The sequence below is a fragment of the Brassica rapa genome, chromosome A03, assembly GCF_000309985.2.
Source record: "Brassica rapa cultivar Chiifu-401-42 chromosome A03, CAAS_Brap_v3.01, whole genome shotgun sequence".
In the NCBI taxonomy this organism is placed as follows: Eukaryota; Viridiplantae; Streptophyta; class Magnoliopsida; order Brassicales; family Brassicaceae; genus Brassica; species Brassica rapa.
Window position 1 is genome coordinate 7,778,373 of NC_024797.2, and position 18,000 is coordinate 7,796,372.

At 34.7% G+C, this 18,000-nt stretch overlaps 3 protein-coding genes, 1 long non-coding RNA gene and 1 pseudogene across 7 annotated transcripts; 4 read left to right on the forward strand and 1 right to left on the reverse strand.

Annotated features, from left to right (window-relative positions):
* Positions 1-183: 183 nt before the first annotated feature.
* Positions 184-2,970, reverse strand: LOC103857381 (annotated as a pseudogene).
* A 21-nt stretch (positions 2,971-2,991) lies between these two features.
* LOC103857382 lies at positions 2,992-5,982 on the forward strand. Of its 3 annotated transcripts, none has more exons than XR_004456674.1 (3): positions 2,992-4,551; positions 4,622-4,786; positions 4,871-5,982. It is a non-coding gene; the product is annotated as an uncharacterized LOC103857382 (long non-coding RNA). The 3 variants fall into 3 exon arrangements; XR_004456673.1 differs by having other exon boundaries at positions 4,622-4,696; positions 4,781-5,982; XR_004456672.1 differs by having other exon boundaries at positions 4,622-5,982.
* A 3,775-nt stretch (positions 5,983-9,757) lies between these two features.
* Positions 9,758-14,881, forward strand: LOC103857384 (putative disease resistance protein At4g11170). The gene is made up of 4 exons (XM_009134551.3): positions 9,758-11,101; positions 11,501-12,608; positions 13,079-13,381; positions 13,466-14,881. Exons 1-4 carry the CDS (start codon positions 10,605-10,607, stop codon positions 14,324-14,326), a joined length of 2,769 nt encoding a protein of 922 aa, XP_009132799.1. The 5' UTR covers positions 9,758-10,604; the 3' UTR covers positions 14,327-14,881.
* A 120-nt stretch (positions 14,882-15,001) lies between these two features.
* Positions 15,002-16,632, forward strand: LOC103857385 (40S ribosomal protein S3-2). Its single transcript, XM_009134552.2, has 6 exons — positions 15,002-15,134; positions 15,225-15,372; positions 15,451-15,622; positions 15,916-15,970; positions 16,058-16,189; positions 16,277-16,632. Exons 1-6 carry the CDS (start codon positions 15,105-15,107, stop codon positions 16,487-16,489), a joined length of 750 nt encoding a protein of 249 aa, XP_009132800.2. The 5' UTR covers positions 15,002-15,104; the 3' UTR covers positions 16,490-16,632.
* Positions 16,633-16,764: 132 nt separating this feature from the next.
* Positions 16,765-17,865, forward strand: LOC103857387. 2 transcript variants are annotated; one of them, XM_033288460.1, is made up of 2 exons: positions 16,765-17,430; positions 17,533-17,865. In XM_033288460.1, the coding sequence occupies exons 1-2, from the start codon at positions 16,927-16,929 to the stop codon at positions 17,551-17,553; spliced, it is 525 nt and encodes a 174-aa protein (XP_033144351.1). In that variant the 5' UTR covers positions 16,765-16,926; the 3' UTR covers positions 17,554-17,865. The 2 variants fall into 2 exon arrangements, with proteins under 2 accessions (XP_033144351.1, XP_009132802.1); XM_009134554.3 differs by having other exon boundaries at positions 16,816-17,413.
* The last annotated feature ends 135 nt before the right edge of the window (positions 17,866-18,000 follow it).

Consider the following 18,000-nt stretch of genomic DNA (forward strand, 5'->3'; position numbering starts at 1 on the left):
TTTTGTTTCACAATAGATGATGTTTTCATATATCTAGCTAACTTTAACTTTGTTATTTTTATTTATAATTAAATAAATCAGTTTAAAATTATATTTTAATAATTTTTTGTTTAAAAATATATTTTCTTAATATGTGTGTAAAGAACCAAAATTTCTTCTATTATCAAACGGATGGAGTATTTCTTTTTTTTTACTCTTTATGAATGTTTTTTGTAAACTATCTTTAGGAAGGGTTATTGGTAGAAAAATACTTAAACACTTTTAATTTTAAGATTTTATTGTTATTGGTGTATATATTCTTATAATGTTAGTAAAATTTATTATTGTTGATTTGCGGATTTTTAAAACAACTTGTAATTATTCTTGTAATTCAAAAGTTTATTTATATTTGTTTTATAGTTCTAAACTAAATACATGAATTCTGCACATCTTTAATTCTAACACATCTTTATTTGACCAAAACAAAAAGATGTTGTATATCGTTAACCTTATAGTAAAAAGGTTAGTCTCAGAAATATGATGTGTAGACCAAACATTAGGATTGAAATTATTGCGTAGTTTGCATTAAACCTAAAGTCTGTTCCATATGTACGTACCATGCATTAAAACTAAAGTCTACATACGTACGTAATTTACATCAAAGCCAAAGTCTGTTTTGACATTTGCGTAATAACATATTTTTAAGTCGTAAATAAACTTGAACACTTATGTTGATCTGAATAATAGGTTAGCAAGAAGTTGGATGCATTTTAGCAAGAACTTGGATGCATTTTACAAACTAAAGTGATGGAAACGTGTTTAATATGTACTTTCCAACCAAAATAACTTGAGAGCATAAGTTCTCTAAACTTGGTTGCTAATCAGAATTCTAAACTCTTAAGCCTTGGAGTACCATATTTAGTGCTATATTTTTGGTTGACAAGATTTAAATATTGAATTTAAAGATCTAATGTGTCCAGTAACATGTATTTTTTAATCGATATATTTTGTTTCCACGAAAGAATGATGAATTTCTACTATATTATATCACATTACAATCATGTTTGAAAATTTCATATAAACATTTAAATATATGTTAATGTTCAAAATGTGAACCACTAATCATGCAAAACAAATACATATGTATATAAAAGTGAAAATAAAGAGTTTTTGTGCTTTTTAGTTTAGTTCAATATTTTTCAAAACATTTGGCCTTTATTAATATTTTTCAAAACATTTACTCTCTTTCATAGAGCAACATTTATTTCAGAGTTACATTAAATTTAAATGATTTTTATGTTGGAGTATGAGCAATATCATTTCATCAAAAGTCAACAGAGAAACAAGGGGGTACAGAAACAGTCATTTGGATCATAAAATCAAGATAGTCCATTAAATAACAAATAATGCTTTCACTTTTGTGGATTCTGATGATTTAAGCCGCAATCCACCCACGTATTTGAGTATCGAGAAGGTTTCCTATGCAATTATAGGTAGCTTCCGATGGATGAATCGAATCAAAGAACAAAAACTCGGAGCGGTTCCAGCACAATGGAGAAACAGCATTACACAGTAAGGTCATCTCCAGATGCCCTGTTCCACAACATCCTCTCTTCGTCTCTTTAAACCCTGTTTTAAAAAACTTCCACATTAGTGAATCATAGCCCTCAATATTATTACTGGAAAACTTGCGGGACAAGAAAGACTATATCTATACCGTATTTCCTAGGGTTTTGCATCATGTCCAACATAGGATCATATACATTGGCGTAAAGGATCTTGCTTCCTGAAAGAGATGCTTCAATCTTAGGTAATACCTTTTGTAGTTTCTCATTGTATAAGACAGAATCTATGTTCTCTTGTTCTATGCAGAACCTAAAGATGTTGCGGAATTTAGCAGTCATTTGAACCGGTATACAACCAATAGGAGGTAAACCTACGACCATAATATTCCGGCAACCTAAACTATATATCTCCTGCACACAGCACACATAAATAAAGATTAGCAAAACCGGTTTCACTATTTGATTAACGATATTATGAGTAGTGATTCTGGAAGTGACTTAAATCTCAGTGCATTAGTAAAATGCGACATTCATTTGAAACTTTACCTGGACTAAAATTTCAAGCCTTTTAAGTATAAAGTCTTGGTAATCAGAGATGAGAGGATACTCAAGGCGCCTTGCAGGAACTGTGTAAAAGTTCAAGATGAAATCGTTACTCCCTGCACTTATAATCACCAAAGCATTGTTTATAATCTCCATAGATTTCTTGTCTCCCACGATACTTGTAAGACGAGCAATGTAACTCCTGAACATGTTAGGTTGTTCCAAGACAGGAATGGACTGAGTGGAGAGACTGGTTCGGTCATCGTAACCCGAACTGGCCGATGCAAAACAGACTCCGGTTAAAATCTCTTGGTCGGAGAGGTTTGGTTGTAAGAAAGGAGGAACAAGGTCTTTGATTTGATGTTGTACTTGGCCGCGAGTATGTCGGGGATGAGTTTACCGTTTGAGAATCTCCCGCTGCCTTTGTGGTTTGGGAGATCAATGCCGTAAGGAAAATGTGTAGCTCTGAAGATTGTGTTTAGAGGGTAATTGTTGTTGCCTGTGTCGACGGTTGAATCGCCGAATATTAGAATGGCTGGGAATAGCGGTTGCGTTGTGGCGTTTGCGGCTGCGTTGCAGGACGCGAATAGTGTTACTGCGATGAAGAGAGTGAAGGTTATGGTTTTAGAGGTCGGCATTTTCGTTTCTTGTATTTGGGGATGAGTTTATTAGATATTTGAATGTGATACTGATTTTATGTTGGACCTTGCTGGATTTCTGATCATCGTGTGAGTTTGTCTGGTTTTTCCTTTAAAATGACAAACAAAGGGATAAAGATATTGTTTAAATACAGATTCATCTAAAAAACTGAAAAAAACGATATGGTCAAATAAATCATATTCAACTCGTTGGTAGATCTAACCTATACTAAAAGGAGGATATATTCATTAGCTGGGGTGTCCACATCGACAATTAAAATCAACCAATAGGGTTGGTTCTTTCCTCCACGTCGACACTAGCTTGGGCTGATCTTGGGCTATTACGTTTTTTTTTTTTAATATTTCGTGTTAACGCATTCAGCCCAACTTCTTTTTTTTCCATTGTCGTTGTCGAATGACGATTGATATTTATGGCTTACTCGGCAAACTCTTGCCCTTCCTCTTCCAAACCAAACAATTGCAGGCTTTAAAACTAATGCTTCTTTGTCTCTTTCCATATTCTTTCGTTTAGTCTGCCCTCCCTCTCCATAATTTTCGTGTTTCCAGTTATCGAACTCCTAAAAACGCGATGACGACGACGACTTACAAGGCCAGATCAATTATCTCGCAAGCGAGGTAGGTATTGTCTGATCTATTCACTTAATTTTCTATTTAATATATATCTCTGTTTGTGGCTGATTCTGTGACTTGATTTATCGTCTACAGTCAGCTTCATCTATCAATCTACTTCGTCAGCGTAGGGGATGATGAAGAAAATTTCTTCTGTAGTGGATTCTTGCTGTGTTTTAAATCTTGAATCTTAGTTTCATGTCTAACCTATGTTGTTTGTCGTTGTAGGAAGAGCATGATTGTTGCAATGCATGTGAAGATGTTTGTAAAGCATATATAAAGACAGTTTGAGGAGTAATGAATCCATATTTCATTGACCAGGTGAATTGCTGATAAAAAGGTTTCATTGTTGTTGTAGTATCACTGATTGCTTCATTTCTTTCTTTTTATATATTACACTTGCCTGTTTGAGGTTTTTTTGCAACGAGTAGAGGATGAAGTAGGTGAAGGGTGTAAAATATATGTGTTCTTGGAGGTGAATAAAGTTGCGTAAAAGTTCCACTGGTGTAGTTAACCCTCTTGAGAGACAGGTAATTACAATTCTGGTATTATCCACTCCCACTCCCGTTTATTTTATCATGCTCTCTAGGGGACTTACATTTTTCAGAGTCCAGTGGAGTGTGAGAAGACTCCCTTGGCGAAGAAGTCGTTAAATATTCCGTTGGTGTTGGCTTATGGACACCATTCTTACAAGGAAGGTCCAGTTCCAAGAAGTTGAACTGGAAAGAGCAACCAGGCAGCTCAAAGAGGCGTTTCCAATCGCTAGCCAACAAACGACAAGATGCGCGGCAGCCCAACGAGTGATCCAATCACTCACCACTCAAGTAATTTCATAGCTAAATAAATAGTAATATGATTTATGCGATTACAAGTTTTTCTTATGTTATAAACATCAACAAAATTATGGAGCTGGAAGACATGGCGGAAAGATTACCATTTGGATCATCTCGAAATATAATGTCTCCTCCGTCTCTTACTATTTTCTTCCTGCCCTGGTCGTGTTGACCCTTTTAATATCTTACACCGACCAAATGTTCAAGCACCCGAGCAAAATTATGCAAATTCCTGATGTTTTCTAATGGGACCATTACACATGTATTTGGAAATGGTAAAGCATCGATTAAAACACAGAACGACAAGGGATGGTTGAACAGGATGAGCTTGGTTTCTACATCAGTCAAACGTGTCCGTTTCAGGTACAATCATATTTTATTTTCACTACAAAGAACAATTAGTAGTAATTAGCTAATTTATGCTTTATAACAGCCGAAAAAATTTAAGAGCAAAATGGGAGGAACAGGGTGGCCAGACAACATAGGAAGAGTACACGACCAATACAATGTATGAATTGTTGACAAAGCCAATGTGGAAATGCCTCTTTGAAACTCTTTTAACACCAACCACTTCTCTTATTCTTCCACGCAGGGTCAGGTGAGTGCAGAATCTTGGGGTATAAGAAATATATATAGAGAAATTAGATGTTATAAAATATTATACGTGCTTCTTTCATTGCAGTTTGGGGGCTGAGAATGGTGTTTGTTGTGAAAAAAGGTTGTAAATTCTTTGTGATGTTCACACTGTAAATTCTATAAGCCAATTCTTTTTATCTCTGGAAACAATACCAAGTAATGGGTCTTACAATTTCAGGAAGCAAAGAATCTCTTAGATTACCACTAGCTCAGGTTGTGTCCTCGCTCTTATCTTCTCTGAGCTTGAATTCTACAATTTAAAAAAGCCATTGCAAAAGCGATGAAATAAGAATGGTAATGAATGGGCGAGTCTGGTGGAGAGGGCCACTGAGTTGAGCACTCCAACAAATCGGAAAACTTCTCCATTGGTATCTATTTTATTTCATCTCAAGTGTTGCTGTTTTTGTCATCCAGCTTAAGGGAAAAGCAGAGTGAAATGTGGTCATGCTGAACAGATATATAGAGGCAAAGAAGGAAAAGCTAATAGTACCTCTTCTCTAATATGAATTACTTTATGTTGGTATTGTATTTGTATTGAACCTTTGAACAGTTGCCATAACTTGAGTAAATAAAATTTTTTAAAAGAATTTACAGATTAAATACTCAAAATATTTATACATACAAAATATTTATAAAAAAATATGTATATGTGATAAAGGCTACCTGCTCTGCAAATGAATAATTATAAAGTTAAATCATATGTTGTAAAACCAAATATTTAATATACATATTGAATAGTGGGAAAATTTTAAAATTTATTAAATACAAATTTTTGAATTCTCTTAATGAAAATTGAAATATGACTAATACAAACACTTCCAGGATTTACTCGCACTAAATGGGATTAACTTAATTGTTTATAAGAAAATTATCTTAAATACCATACTCTTAGTATCACTATCTATGTTTAACTTAACCATTTTTATCATCACTTTTAAAGAGGTAAAAACACTTATAACTTTAGCGTTAATTAATCTAGACTTAAGTTTTAAAATTGAAAGGTGGGATAGAAGTTTGGAATGTGTAGTTTAAGATTCTAATAAATATATAAATAAATACTTAATTTTTTTAAAAAAAAATTAGAAAAATAGTTTCAAAAAGACTTTTCGAATTTCAAAAAGAAAATTTGAAAAAAAAAATCCCTAAAAAAAATCAAAAGAATTTTTTTATATAAAAAAAATTCGAATTTGAAAACTTATAATTCAAAAAATATAAAAAGTAAAATTTATTTTATTTTTTATTTATTTATTTAAATAATTATTTATTATATATATAAAACAAGTGTACAAGAGTCTTTTGTTTTTTTAATGAAAAATGTATTTTGAAAAATATCTCTTTAATAAATATCAACATGAATAATAGTATCAACAATGTGGCAAACACGAAGATTTTCCATGTTTATATTTAAAATTAGTCTTCAAGTTAGATGACACTAGAACTTTATAAATTATGATAAATAAACCGCAATAGTATATTGTGGTTAAAGCTTTATCTCACCAGTCGGAAGTCATTGCATAACATAAACTCACAAATCTTCTTAAGATACTTGATTAATGAAATTTATATGGACTAATTAAGAATTTTCATATCTACGAAAATCATTCATCAAAAGAAGGAATGTGGAATCATTCTCACCAAACACACATCATTCTCTTTGATGTAGTGAAGAAACATAAGTCGGCCATCTTTACAAGCCTATCCTCCATAAACTGTGTAAGATTAATACATTCATTACTCAACTTTTATACAAGTTATTACATCTAAAAAAGTGATAGTTTGTAGATTGCAAGGATTAGAATATCAGCGGAATGGATTCCTCCCCTCTAACCAACCCATAGAAGTCGCAGGTAAGTGAATAATCTCCTGCATCATTCTCTGCAAAAAGAATAATATATATGATGCGTCCAAATTTATATTCATTTCCTTTGATTGGTTGCCGATTCTTATTGTTTAAGATATTGGAATATACATTCAAGAATATATCATAATTAACTTTGTTAGTGGTCGTTTCGTGCCTACCACTGGCAGCTTCATTAAACAACAATCTACTTTGGTATTGATAAACTACTAAGCAAACATATGTTCGATTTAGACTTCTCCGTCACCAAGTCAACCATAATGAAAGACTATAAACGAATGTGGTTGCTCTGTTTTATATGAATTACATGGGCATAAAGATGTTTAGATAGAAATTATATTATTTCTATTTGACAAAAAATGAATTATCACTTAAAATAAAAAAGTTAAATTACTAAAACAAACATTTACATATGCGGATAATAACAAAAAAAAATTCAGGTATATATTAATAGTTATAGTATATAATTTACATATAAATATAATATTATATATTACTTGATCGTTTGTTATTAATAGTCTTAAGTAATAAAAATAAGGAATATTAATAATCCGTAATAGTGTTTACCAAAAAAGATATTGTTTTTTTAGATTTTATAAAACAAAAAATTAAAATTAAGTAATAGATTACTAATATAAACATTTTGATATGAGGAGCATATAAAAAATTTGATCAGGTATGAACTAAAAATTATATTACATAGTTTACATATACTTATATAATATAATTGTTTTTATGATTTTATTGTTTAAAGTTTCAAATAAGAAGCTGCGGTGATAATATTTTTTATACGTATTTAAAAACAGCCAATGTAGACAATCACATTAAAGAGTAAAAATAATAATCAGAAGAAAGCAACCGGTTATCACTATTTGCATGTACACTTTATAATTTTCATTTATTCGTTTAGTTTAAGTTTGGTGTTCATTATATTTGAACAAATTAATTTGATTATTTTACTATTCATTTTTATTGGTATATATGTAGATTTCTTTTTTATTTGTATAACACATAGTTATGTTATTTTATGTATGAATACTTAATAGTTTTATATCGATATTGATAGAAAACTTGAAACTGAAACATATTTTATAACTATGACCAATTTATTAAGGTTAAGACCAATTTATGCTAATTAATTCGTAACTTCTTTACTATTCAACATATATTAATGTTGTAACCTATGGTGTAACCTATGGTGTATTAAAAAGCCTTTTAGAATTTGACGCTTATATAAACCCCTATAATCTGATTCCATTATATACCTCCTCTATACATTTAAACAATCCTCCAAAACTCAAACATGAGCCAGATATATTGAGTTATATGCCACAAAACTGAACCATCTATATCATCTTCAAAAAGAATCATTAACATGAAGATAAAAAGGCCATGGACACAACAAACAAAAATTGTGATATTCGTCGCTCTGAAGACAGCGAGCAATGGCCACCTAATCCACAATATGGTTTTTGAAATGGAATACATGCTTGAATACCACGAAATTGATTTTGATTTGGTGATGAAGATTATCGAGCAGAGTTCTGAGTTTGTCGCATGCACTATTCTGAAGCTCGATAATCCCACAGATACAGATCTTAATATAATTGTTAAGATATCTGATCACAACCTAGATGCTTTCCGCATAATTGACCTAGACGTCTATACCATCGAGCTTCGTGCAAACCGAAGAGAACCTATCCCTAGCGAGAAAGATGATTTATGTCCAATTTGCTGTAAAGAGTTTGGCACAGAGGGAGATATCAACTCTTTAAATTGTGAACATTCCTATCATCATCACTGCATCTTGGACTGGGTTAAAAAATCCTTAACATGTCCATATTGTAGGGCAAAACTTGCTTAATGTATATAAGATCCACTTTCTTACATTATTTATGTTGGCTTACGCTACTTTTTTTTTTACTATTACATGAACTTCATATTTACCGACTTTTCCATCATTTTAAAGAATACAATGCCCTTATTCCAAACCAAAACTGTAAACCACTTTTCCGCGCGTAGCGCGGAGAGAGACTCTAGTTTGTTTAACAATTGATAAGGTGGGTAAGGAGAAATAATATCAAGTCCCCCTATAATTTCTTCAGTCATCGTTTTATTGCGTACAGTATAATCTTGTACTGTATTATACTAGGCAAAGAGTCCGTGCGATATCGCACGGGAACTCATTTTATAAAAAATATATTATAATCTATAATTTATAATTTTATATGTCTGATAAAAAAATTAAATCATATAAATAATTAAATTTAGTTTTGATGATTAAAATATGATTTATGAAGTATTCAAATATATATATATATATATATATATATATATTATAAACCTTAATGTTCCCTTTAATTTTTTATCAAAACACATATTGTATACAATTGTGTCTTTATCCTTTTTAAGTTTTTTCATACATTTTTCACATGATAGTTATCTTCAACCAACTTTTGAACAAAATGCAATTTTTTTTTTGCATGATATATAATTTTTTTTCCTATTTAAGACATAATATTAAAATTATTAGTTTATAATTTTAAACACTTATAATATATATGTTGGTAATTGTTGTTTTGTATATTTATCTACCTGCTTTATTTATTGAAAATTAATATTCAGAAAATTGAATATTGTAATAAATATATGTTGATTTACGTTAATATGACCCGTCTCATTTATAATATATTTTTTTAATTTTTGGGAGAATTCTTATAAAATACCAACACTTATTATATAAACTAACACATTACTTAAATAAAACCAATATTTTTTAAAGCAATCCCACTTTGAGATGAAAAGAAACCTTGTTTAGATGAAAAGTTGCAACTTTGACATTATTTTTTTCACCATTTTATTATTAGTAGATTAGTGAAAATTTGATTTGAAAAATGCATGGGAGAGACTATTTATAGATTTTTTAAAGCCTATTTGAATAGTCACAACCCTTCAATATGAATAGTCGCATTCTTCTAATACTCACAACTTCTCACTTTTTAAAAGATATTAGTGAATAGTCACAACTTTTATACTATTTTTAGAAGGACACAACTTTACAACATATAACTTTTAGAAAAGACACAACCCTCTACACATATTTTTTTAAAAGACACAACCTTTCAACATAATTGAAGTTCACAACCTTAGGAATTAATTGGAAAAGACACAATCTTACAACATAGAACTTTTAGAAAAGACACAAGCCTTTACACTACCCTTTCAAAAGACACAACCTTTCAACATAAGTAGATTCACAACCTTAGAAATTAATTGGAAAATACACAACATTCCAACATAGAACATTTAGAAAAGACATAACCCTTTACACTTATTTTTCAAAAGACACAACCTTTCAACATAAATGGACTCACAACCTTTGGAATTAATTGGGATTGCTATTATTAGTAGATATACTTAGGAAGTTAGGATCGTCGACCGTTCAGTGAGGGACATGCTACTTTCCTACCCGACAACAACACCTTCGTCAATAGCCCTGCTCGAGCTTTACTTCTTCATCTTCTATAGGAAAAGCATTTCCCAAATTGGTTTGTGATTGTAGGCGCATACTTGCCATCATCCCGGCTTTAAGGGACTGAAACTCACCGACAATTTAAGAATATTCTTTAGATAAAACTGCTAATAAAACGAAAGCCCTTTCACATTGGAACGTTTGATAAATGAAAAACTTTTGTCCAAGTTTAACTCGTTTACTGAGTCTGAACCTATACGAGAAACATCTAAACGTTGATGAGAATCGTAGCCACTTCTCTGCTATGCTTTTTTTTGTTGTGTGTTTCCACGACGTGGCCAAAACTTGTTTGTAGACGCAAACCGAAGGCAAAAAGTCAACTTTCTCGACGTGCAAAGCGTGTCTCAAAGTTAATCCGAGATATAAAGTTGAGAGACGTATCCATCTATCATGATCTGTATCTTAAACTTTGACTTTGTTCCTTCTCTCATGGAAGATTCTTCATTGCAGTCTTTCCACTGGAGACACCATGTCTTCCCTAGCTTCAGTGGCGAAGACGTTCGCAGAACCTTTCTCAGTCACCTTCTCAAGGAGTTCCGGCGAAAGGGAATCCGTACGTTCATAGATAATGACATCAAAAGAAGCCAATTGATTGGTCCTGAGCTGGTACAAGCTATCAGAGAATCAAGGTTTGCGGTTGTAGTGTTGTCCAAGAGATATGCATCTTCAAGGTGGTGTTTGAATGAGTTGGTGGAGATTAAGGAATCTAGCAAGAATGTCATGCCCGTTTTCTACGAGGTTAATCCATCTGATGTGAGGAATCTAAGTGGAGAATTTGGAACGGCATTTGAGGAAGCATGTCAAGGCAAACCAGAGGATGTGAAGCAGAGATGGCGGCAAGCCTTGGTGTATGTGGCTAATATAGCCGGCGAGTCTTCTCAAAACTGGTTAGTTTTTCTTTGAGATTCAGGCATTGATTATTTTAATAGTTTTTTTTTTTGATAACCTTGGGTATCCGGCGGAACGACTAGTTCCCTAGGGCCTGTCCACCGGAGCCATAGAGACCCGGTTGTTCGCAATGAAAATTAGATATCCATGTTGTCTAGCCATACAAGCGGATAAATCTGAATTTGGTAGGTTTTGAACCTAGGGTGCTTAGCACCTTTCAGAGCCCGCCGTACCACTCGAGGTGGTTTTAGTTTTTATTATTTTGGTTTTTTATTTACAGATTTTAGTTTTTCATTTTCAGATTTTAGTTTTTAATCAATTCTGCTTTGCATGAATGCTTGATTCTCACTAATAATGATAGTTTGTGGTGGAAGCAATCATTTTCATATTTTTGATAGGGACAATGAAGCAGATATGATTGAAAAGATTGCTATGAGCATTTCAAGTGAATTGAATTCTGCACCATCAGGAGATTCAGACAATCTAGTTGGAATCAATGCTCATATGAGTGAGATGGACTCTCTGTTATGTCTGGAATCAAATGAAGTGAAGATGGTGGGGATTTGGGGTCCTGCAGGTATTGGCAAGACTACAGTTGCCAGAGCTTTATTCAAACAGCTTTCTGTAAGCTTCCAACACTCTATCTTTGTGGAGAATTTTAAGGGAAGTTATAGGAGAACAGGACTGGATGAATATGGCTTCAAGTTGCGTTTGCAAGAACAGTTTCTATCTGAAGTTATCGATCATAAGCATATGAAGATACATGATTTAGGTCTGGTAAAGGAAAGACTGCAGGATCTCAAAGTTCTTGTTGTTCTTGATGATGTTGATAGACTAGAACAACTTGATGCCTTGGTGAAACAATCTCAGTGGTTTGGCCCTGGAAGTAGGATCATCGTGACCACGGAAAACAAACAGCTTCTGAGAGCGCATGGGATCAAGCTCATATACCAAATGGGGTTTCCATCTAAAAGTGAATCTCTTGAGATCTTCTGCCAATCTGCATTTGGAAAAAGCTCTGCTCCAGATGGTTATATTGAGCTTGCTACTGAAATTACAAAGCTTGCTGGCTATCTTCCCCTAGCTCTAAAGGTTTTGGGGTCATCTCTGCGAGGGATGAACAAGGATGAGCAAAAAGCAGCGTTGCCTAGACTCAGAACCAGTCTCAGTGAGGATATTAGGAATGTTTTACGAGTCGGTTATGATGGTTTACATGACAAGGATAAGTCCATATTCCTTTACGTTGCATGTCTATTCAGTGGTGAGAATGTTGAGTATGTGAAGCTGTTGCTTGCAAGTTCTGGCTTGGATGTCAACTTTGGGCTACAAGTTCTAACCAATAGATCTCTCATATACATATTGAGATGCAATCGCACCATTATGATGCATAGTTTGCTACAACACTTGGGCCGTGAAGTTGTCTGTGCACAATCTATTGACGAGCCTGGAAAACGTCAGTTCTTGGTGGATGCTTCAGAGATATATGATGTACTTGTTGATAACACAGTAAGTCAACTTTTCTCTTTACTTTACTTTCCTTTTTAAGTCACTATGACTTGTCATTAGTCCTGTTGTTATTAACTGAACCGACTCGAACCGAAAAAGTTTAGTTTTCGGTTCAGTTCGGATAGAAAGTTCGATTCAATTCGGCAATTAAAAAATAGTTTTTCAGTTTTTTAATCGATTAGTTTGGTTTTCTAACAAAGAAAAAAAATAATAATTAACCAAACAATATCGATCTTGAAAATTTCAAACCGAACTAACCAAAATCCAAACTGAAATAATCAAATTTAACTGTTTTTTTTTTTAATTTAAACTAAAATCTAACTGAATTCAAAAACTTCGTTTAAGTTCAGTAGAAATTTTTGAAAGCGAAGTAACCAAAAACCAAAGTCCGACTAAAGTCCAAACTAACCGAACCGGCATGCCTACTTTGCATGAACATTAGTTTCAGTTAGTACTTGTGTGTGTTTCAGGGCACTGCAGCTCTTTTGGGCATATCTTTGGACATATCTACGATCAATGAGTGGTTTCTGAATGAAAGATCTTTTGGTGGGATGCACAACCTGATGTTTCTAAAATTCTACAAGTCCTCGTTGGGTAAAAATCAAACCGAGCTGCATTTACCTCGAGGCTTAGATTATCTTCCCCGTAAACTTAGGCTGCTGCATTGGGATACCTATCCCACGACATCACTGCCTCTGAGTTTTCGTCCAGAGTTTCTTGTTGTTCTAAATTTAAGAGAGAGCAAGCTTGAGAAGCTATGGGAAGGAGAACAAGTAAGCAAAATCAATATCTCTCTGTTCTCCGCTCTCATTATATATTAATCTTATTGTTTTTCTTTTGTTTGTTTCATAATTTAGCCTCTTAGAAGTCTGACACATATGGACTTGAGTATGTCTGAGAATCTAAAAGAGATCCCAGATCTTTCAAAAGCTGTAAATATGGAGGAACTTTGTCTCAGTCATTGCAGTAGTTTGGTGATGTTACCTCCGTCAGTCAAGAACCTTAACAAACTGGTTGTTCTTGAAATGGAGTGCTGCTCAAAGCTAGAGTCTATTCCAAAAAATATCAACTTGGAATCTCTCAGCATTCTCAATCTTGATAAATGCTCGCGATTGACAACTTTTCCAGATGTTTCTTCGAATATTGGATATCTCTCTATATCAGAAACTGCAATAGAACAAGTTCCGGAAACAATCATGTCTTGGCCAAATCTGGCAGCACTGGACATGTCAGGCTGTACGAATCTCAAGACATTTCCATGTCTACCAAACACTATAGAATGGTTGGATTTCAGCAGGACAGAGATCGAAGAAGTCCCTTCGCGGGTTCAAAATCTCTACAGGCTAAGTAAATTATTGATGAACAGCTGCATGAAGCTAAGAAGCATCTCTTCTGGTATTTCTAGGCTGGAAAATATCGAAACACTAGATTTCTTGGGATGCAAGAATGTTGTGAACTATCCTGTAGAGATCTTCGAGAGCTCTCCGTTCTGTCATAATCTGGTGGTGGAAATGGGAGACATCCAAACCCCTGGTCTTCCTCGACCATTTTATTTCAGGAATAGTTTTATTGAAACAATCCCGGATTGCATCACACGTCACTGCAAGCTGCCCTTTCTGAATTCATCAAGACCAGTATCCAGCAATATTGAGAGTAATTTCATTTGGTTCGACCAACTAAGAAAGCGGGAAGAATGGCATGGTGATGATGACGACTGATGAGTCAGCAAACAAAGCTGACAATGGGAGATCCATCTACACGAGAAAATCAAGCTGAAGTTCAATGATTAAGTCTTGAAACCTAGTCTTCTTTTTTTCTTTTCATGCAAATAATCAGATCACTACTTCACTTCCTATTTGATAGGAACCGAGTAACCTGAATCACTTTCCCCTTATCTTTTCCATTATGCATTTGCTTCCAAGTTTGTAGGAACGTGTAGTTCCAATTTGTTTTCTATATAAATAAAAAAACAGAAAAAACTAGTCGCATAGATAAGCTGATCAGGAGTCTCCTCCTTGCGGAATTCTATTCTATAGCACCATAATGATCGAGTGGATGGGAAGAACCACCTAGCTTTATAAGCATCTTTACTCCTCAACTTATTGATTTGACTCTACCAAAGTTTTCAAAACTTTAGGTATTGTAAACACTTTTTTTTCTTTTGTTGATAAATATATTTAACATTTCAACAAAAAAAAAAAGGCATAGGAATTTATCTGAAAGATAACTTGTTTCATTCTGGTTTCACACCTAATTCGAAATATTGAAAAAAACTCGACTCTATTTGACCCCAAAAAAAAAGAACAGAAAAACTGACTCTATTTTCTAATGGGCCGAAATAAATAATGGGCCTATATATCACTAAACGAGCCCGAGCAAGAGCTTCAGAGAAACCCTAGCACTCAACTATTTATTCGATAATCGCCCCCTTCGTCGCCCCGATTCTAGGGCTTTCACACTTTCACAGCAGTCGGCGAGAATTTCAAGAACCACAACATGGCGACGCAAATCAGCAAGAAGAGAAAGGTGAATCTCACTCGATCTCTTTCTCCTCCCAATCGATCTCTCTCGTATTTTTTGAGCCATTTTCAGTAAACTGTGTTTTGCATTTCGTAGTTTGTAGCTGACGGTGTGTTCTACGCCGAGCTGAACGAGGTTCTAACCAGAGAGCTAGCGGAAGATGGTTACTCTGGTGTGGAGGTTAGGGTTACTCCGATGAGGACTGAGATTATCATCAGAGCCACACGTACTCAAAATGTTCTCGGTATGTGTTGATTCTAACCTTCCTTTTGAATCGAAAGCTTCGGACTTATATGTTAATTGGTTTCATGGGATGTTGTAGGTGAGAAGGGAAGGAGGATCAGGGAGTTAACATCTCTTGTGCAGAAGAGATTCAGGTTTCCTCAAGACAGTGTTGAGCTTTACGCTGAGAAGGTTGCCAACAGAGGTCTCTGCGCCATTGCTCAGGCTGAGTCTCTCCGTTACAAGCTCCTCGGTGGTCTTGCTGTTCGCAGGTGATATACATTTCTATGGCTCTCTTATGTTTGAACTGAGATAATTGATTTGTTAGTTTGTCACACATATGTTGAGAAGTCAGATTAGATGTGGTACGGTTTATGTTTTGTATAATTCTAGGCTTAATCCTACCTTTCTTGGACACTCTAGAGAGTTTTCACTCTTTAATTTAGCTGTATTGGTTTTAAGCTAGGACTTTACTGTTTGGTGAGTATATGTGTTGTTTGCTAGTATGCTATCATTTCTTATTAAGAGCAGGATGTTAATATTGCAATGATGCTGTGTTGTGTAGGGCTTGCTATGGTGTCTTGAGATTCGTCATGGAGAGTGGTGCTAAGGGTTGTGAGGTTAGTTCAAATTTCAGTATTCTCTATTTGTTTTATTTTTTTCTCCACAATAAATCTCTTACAGTCATTTCAAATGCTTGCTATCAGGTGATTGTGAGTGGAAAGCTTCGTGCAGCACGTGCCAAGTCCATGAAATTCAAAGACGGTTACATGGTTTCCTCTGGTCAGCCTACCAAGGATTACATCGACTCTGCTGTCAGACATGTTCTGCTTAGACAGGTTACTTTCTTGGTTTCACCTTATTGATTCAGTAAACCGCCAAACAGTGTCTAACTCTAGTCTCTTGTTAAACTTTAAAATGTGCAGGGTGTGCTCGGAATCAAGGTGAAGGTCATGCTTGACTGGGACCCTAAGGGAATAAATGGACCCAAGACACCATTGCCTGATGTTGTCATCATCCATGCTCCCAAGGAGGAGGACGTCAACTCTGCACCTGCTCAGGTTGCTGCTCCGGCTGCTCTTGTACCGGAAGCTCCCCTCACTGCCGTAGACTACCCTGAGATGATCCCAGTCGCCTAAAAGAAGAAAACTCTTTTTACTAGTACGATGTGATTTCGCCCTTATAACTATTCTGCTTTTTGACAGTTTAATAGTTTGTCTTCGAATCAGACACCTTTCTTTAAATACTGTTTCTAAAATTATTCCATTTCTTATTAAGTTTATTGCTTTAATAAACTTCGAAAGTAACTACTACACTCATTACTTTCACCCTACAAGCAGTGTCGGTATAATTGAAAGTAACTACTGCATTGTTTTTCAGACACACATTTCTTCGAATCATTGATTCGTTTAGTTAACGTGGCCCACAAGATGTCATAATAGAAGGAAGAAAGATGCAATTCAATTCGCCAACCAATAATTGATGCTTCTTTTTCAAGAAACCAAACAAATTTTCTCTCTTTATAACCTGTCATCACCATTCATTGCCGATAAGAAGAAGATAACTGGAGAGAGAGATGGGTTGTGTTCACTTTGAATCAGCAGATCAACGGACACTTTCTGTCCAAGAGAAACCAAATGACAAAACATCTAACACCGTCTTGCAAGAACACGATGAGCAAGGAGGAATCCAAGAAGCTTGGTCCGAGATCAAGAACCGCGGTGAAAACGTCGGAGGTTACTTAGCCGCCGAGAGTAGACACAAGCTTGAGAAGAAGAAGAGCCAAGTGTTGCTGGAAGGTTACGTGGAGGCTCAAGAAGATCTGACGAGAGCCAAGAGCTTGACGGATGACGATCTCGAGGAGCTAAAAGGTTGCTTAGACCTAGGGTTTGGGTTTAGCTACGACGAGATCCCTGAGCTCTGCAACACGTTGCCTGCTTTAGAGCTATGTTACTCCATGTCCCAGAAGTTCTTAGATGATAAGCTAAACCACCAAGAGAACTCTCCGCGGCCGCCACCGACCACGACCAGTCCAGTTGCGAACTGGAAGATCTCTAGCCCTGGTAAGGAATCTCTCGAGTTTGATACATAGTTTTAAGTGTTTTAGCTTTGTTTGCTCAATTGAATTTTTTTGAAGAACATTTTGATGAACCATTTCTTGATGGTTTTGCTTTGGATTCAGGTGATAATCCAGATGATGTAAAAGCTAGACTTAAGTACTGGGCACAAACCGTAGCTTGCACTGTCCGTTTGTGTAGCTAAACAAGAATCATCATCATCTTGTCTGAACATATTGGTTGAACCAGAAACATCTACTGATCAGACTTTTCTTTGCATGAATGAAGTCTCTGCCATTGTTAGCTGAGAATTGACTTGCATGTGTCCATGGAGAAACTGGTTTGGCTTTACTTTTTAACTCTGTGTCTATGTTGTAACATCCTTAGCCTAATGTTTGTAATAAAAAATTGGATAATAAATGTGTCACTTAAATAAAACTTTCAAATTATCACCCTGATTAGTCTCTGCGTATTAAGTTAAAGTACATTAAGGGTTGATTTAGCATTAAAAAAAAAAGGAATTAATCTAGCATGCAGCAGAGATTTAGAGACAATTAATCTCCCAACGGTTTTAAAGGTCTGTTTTTTTTTGC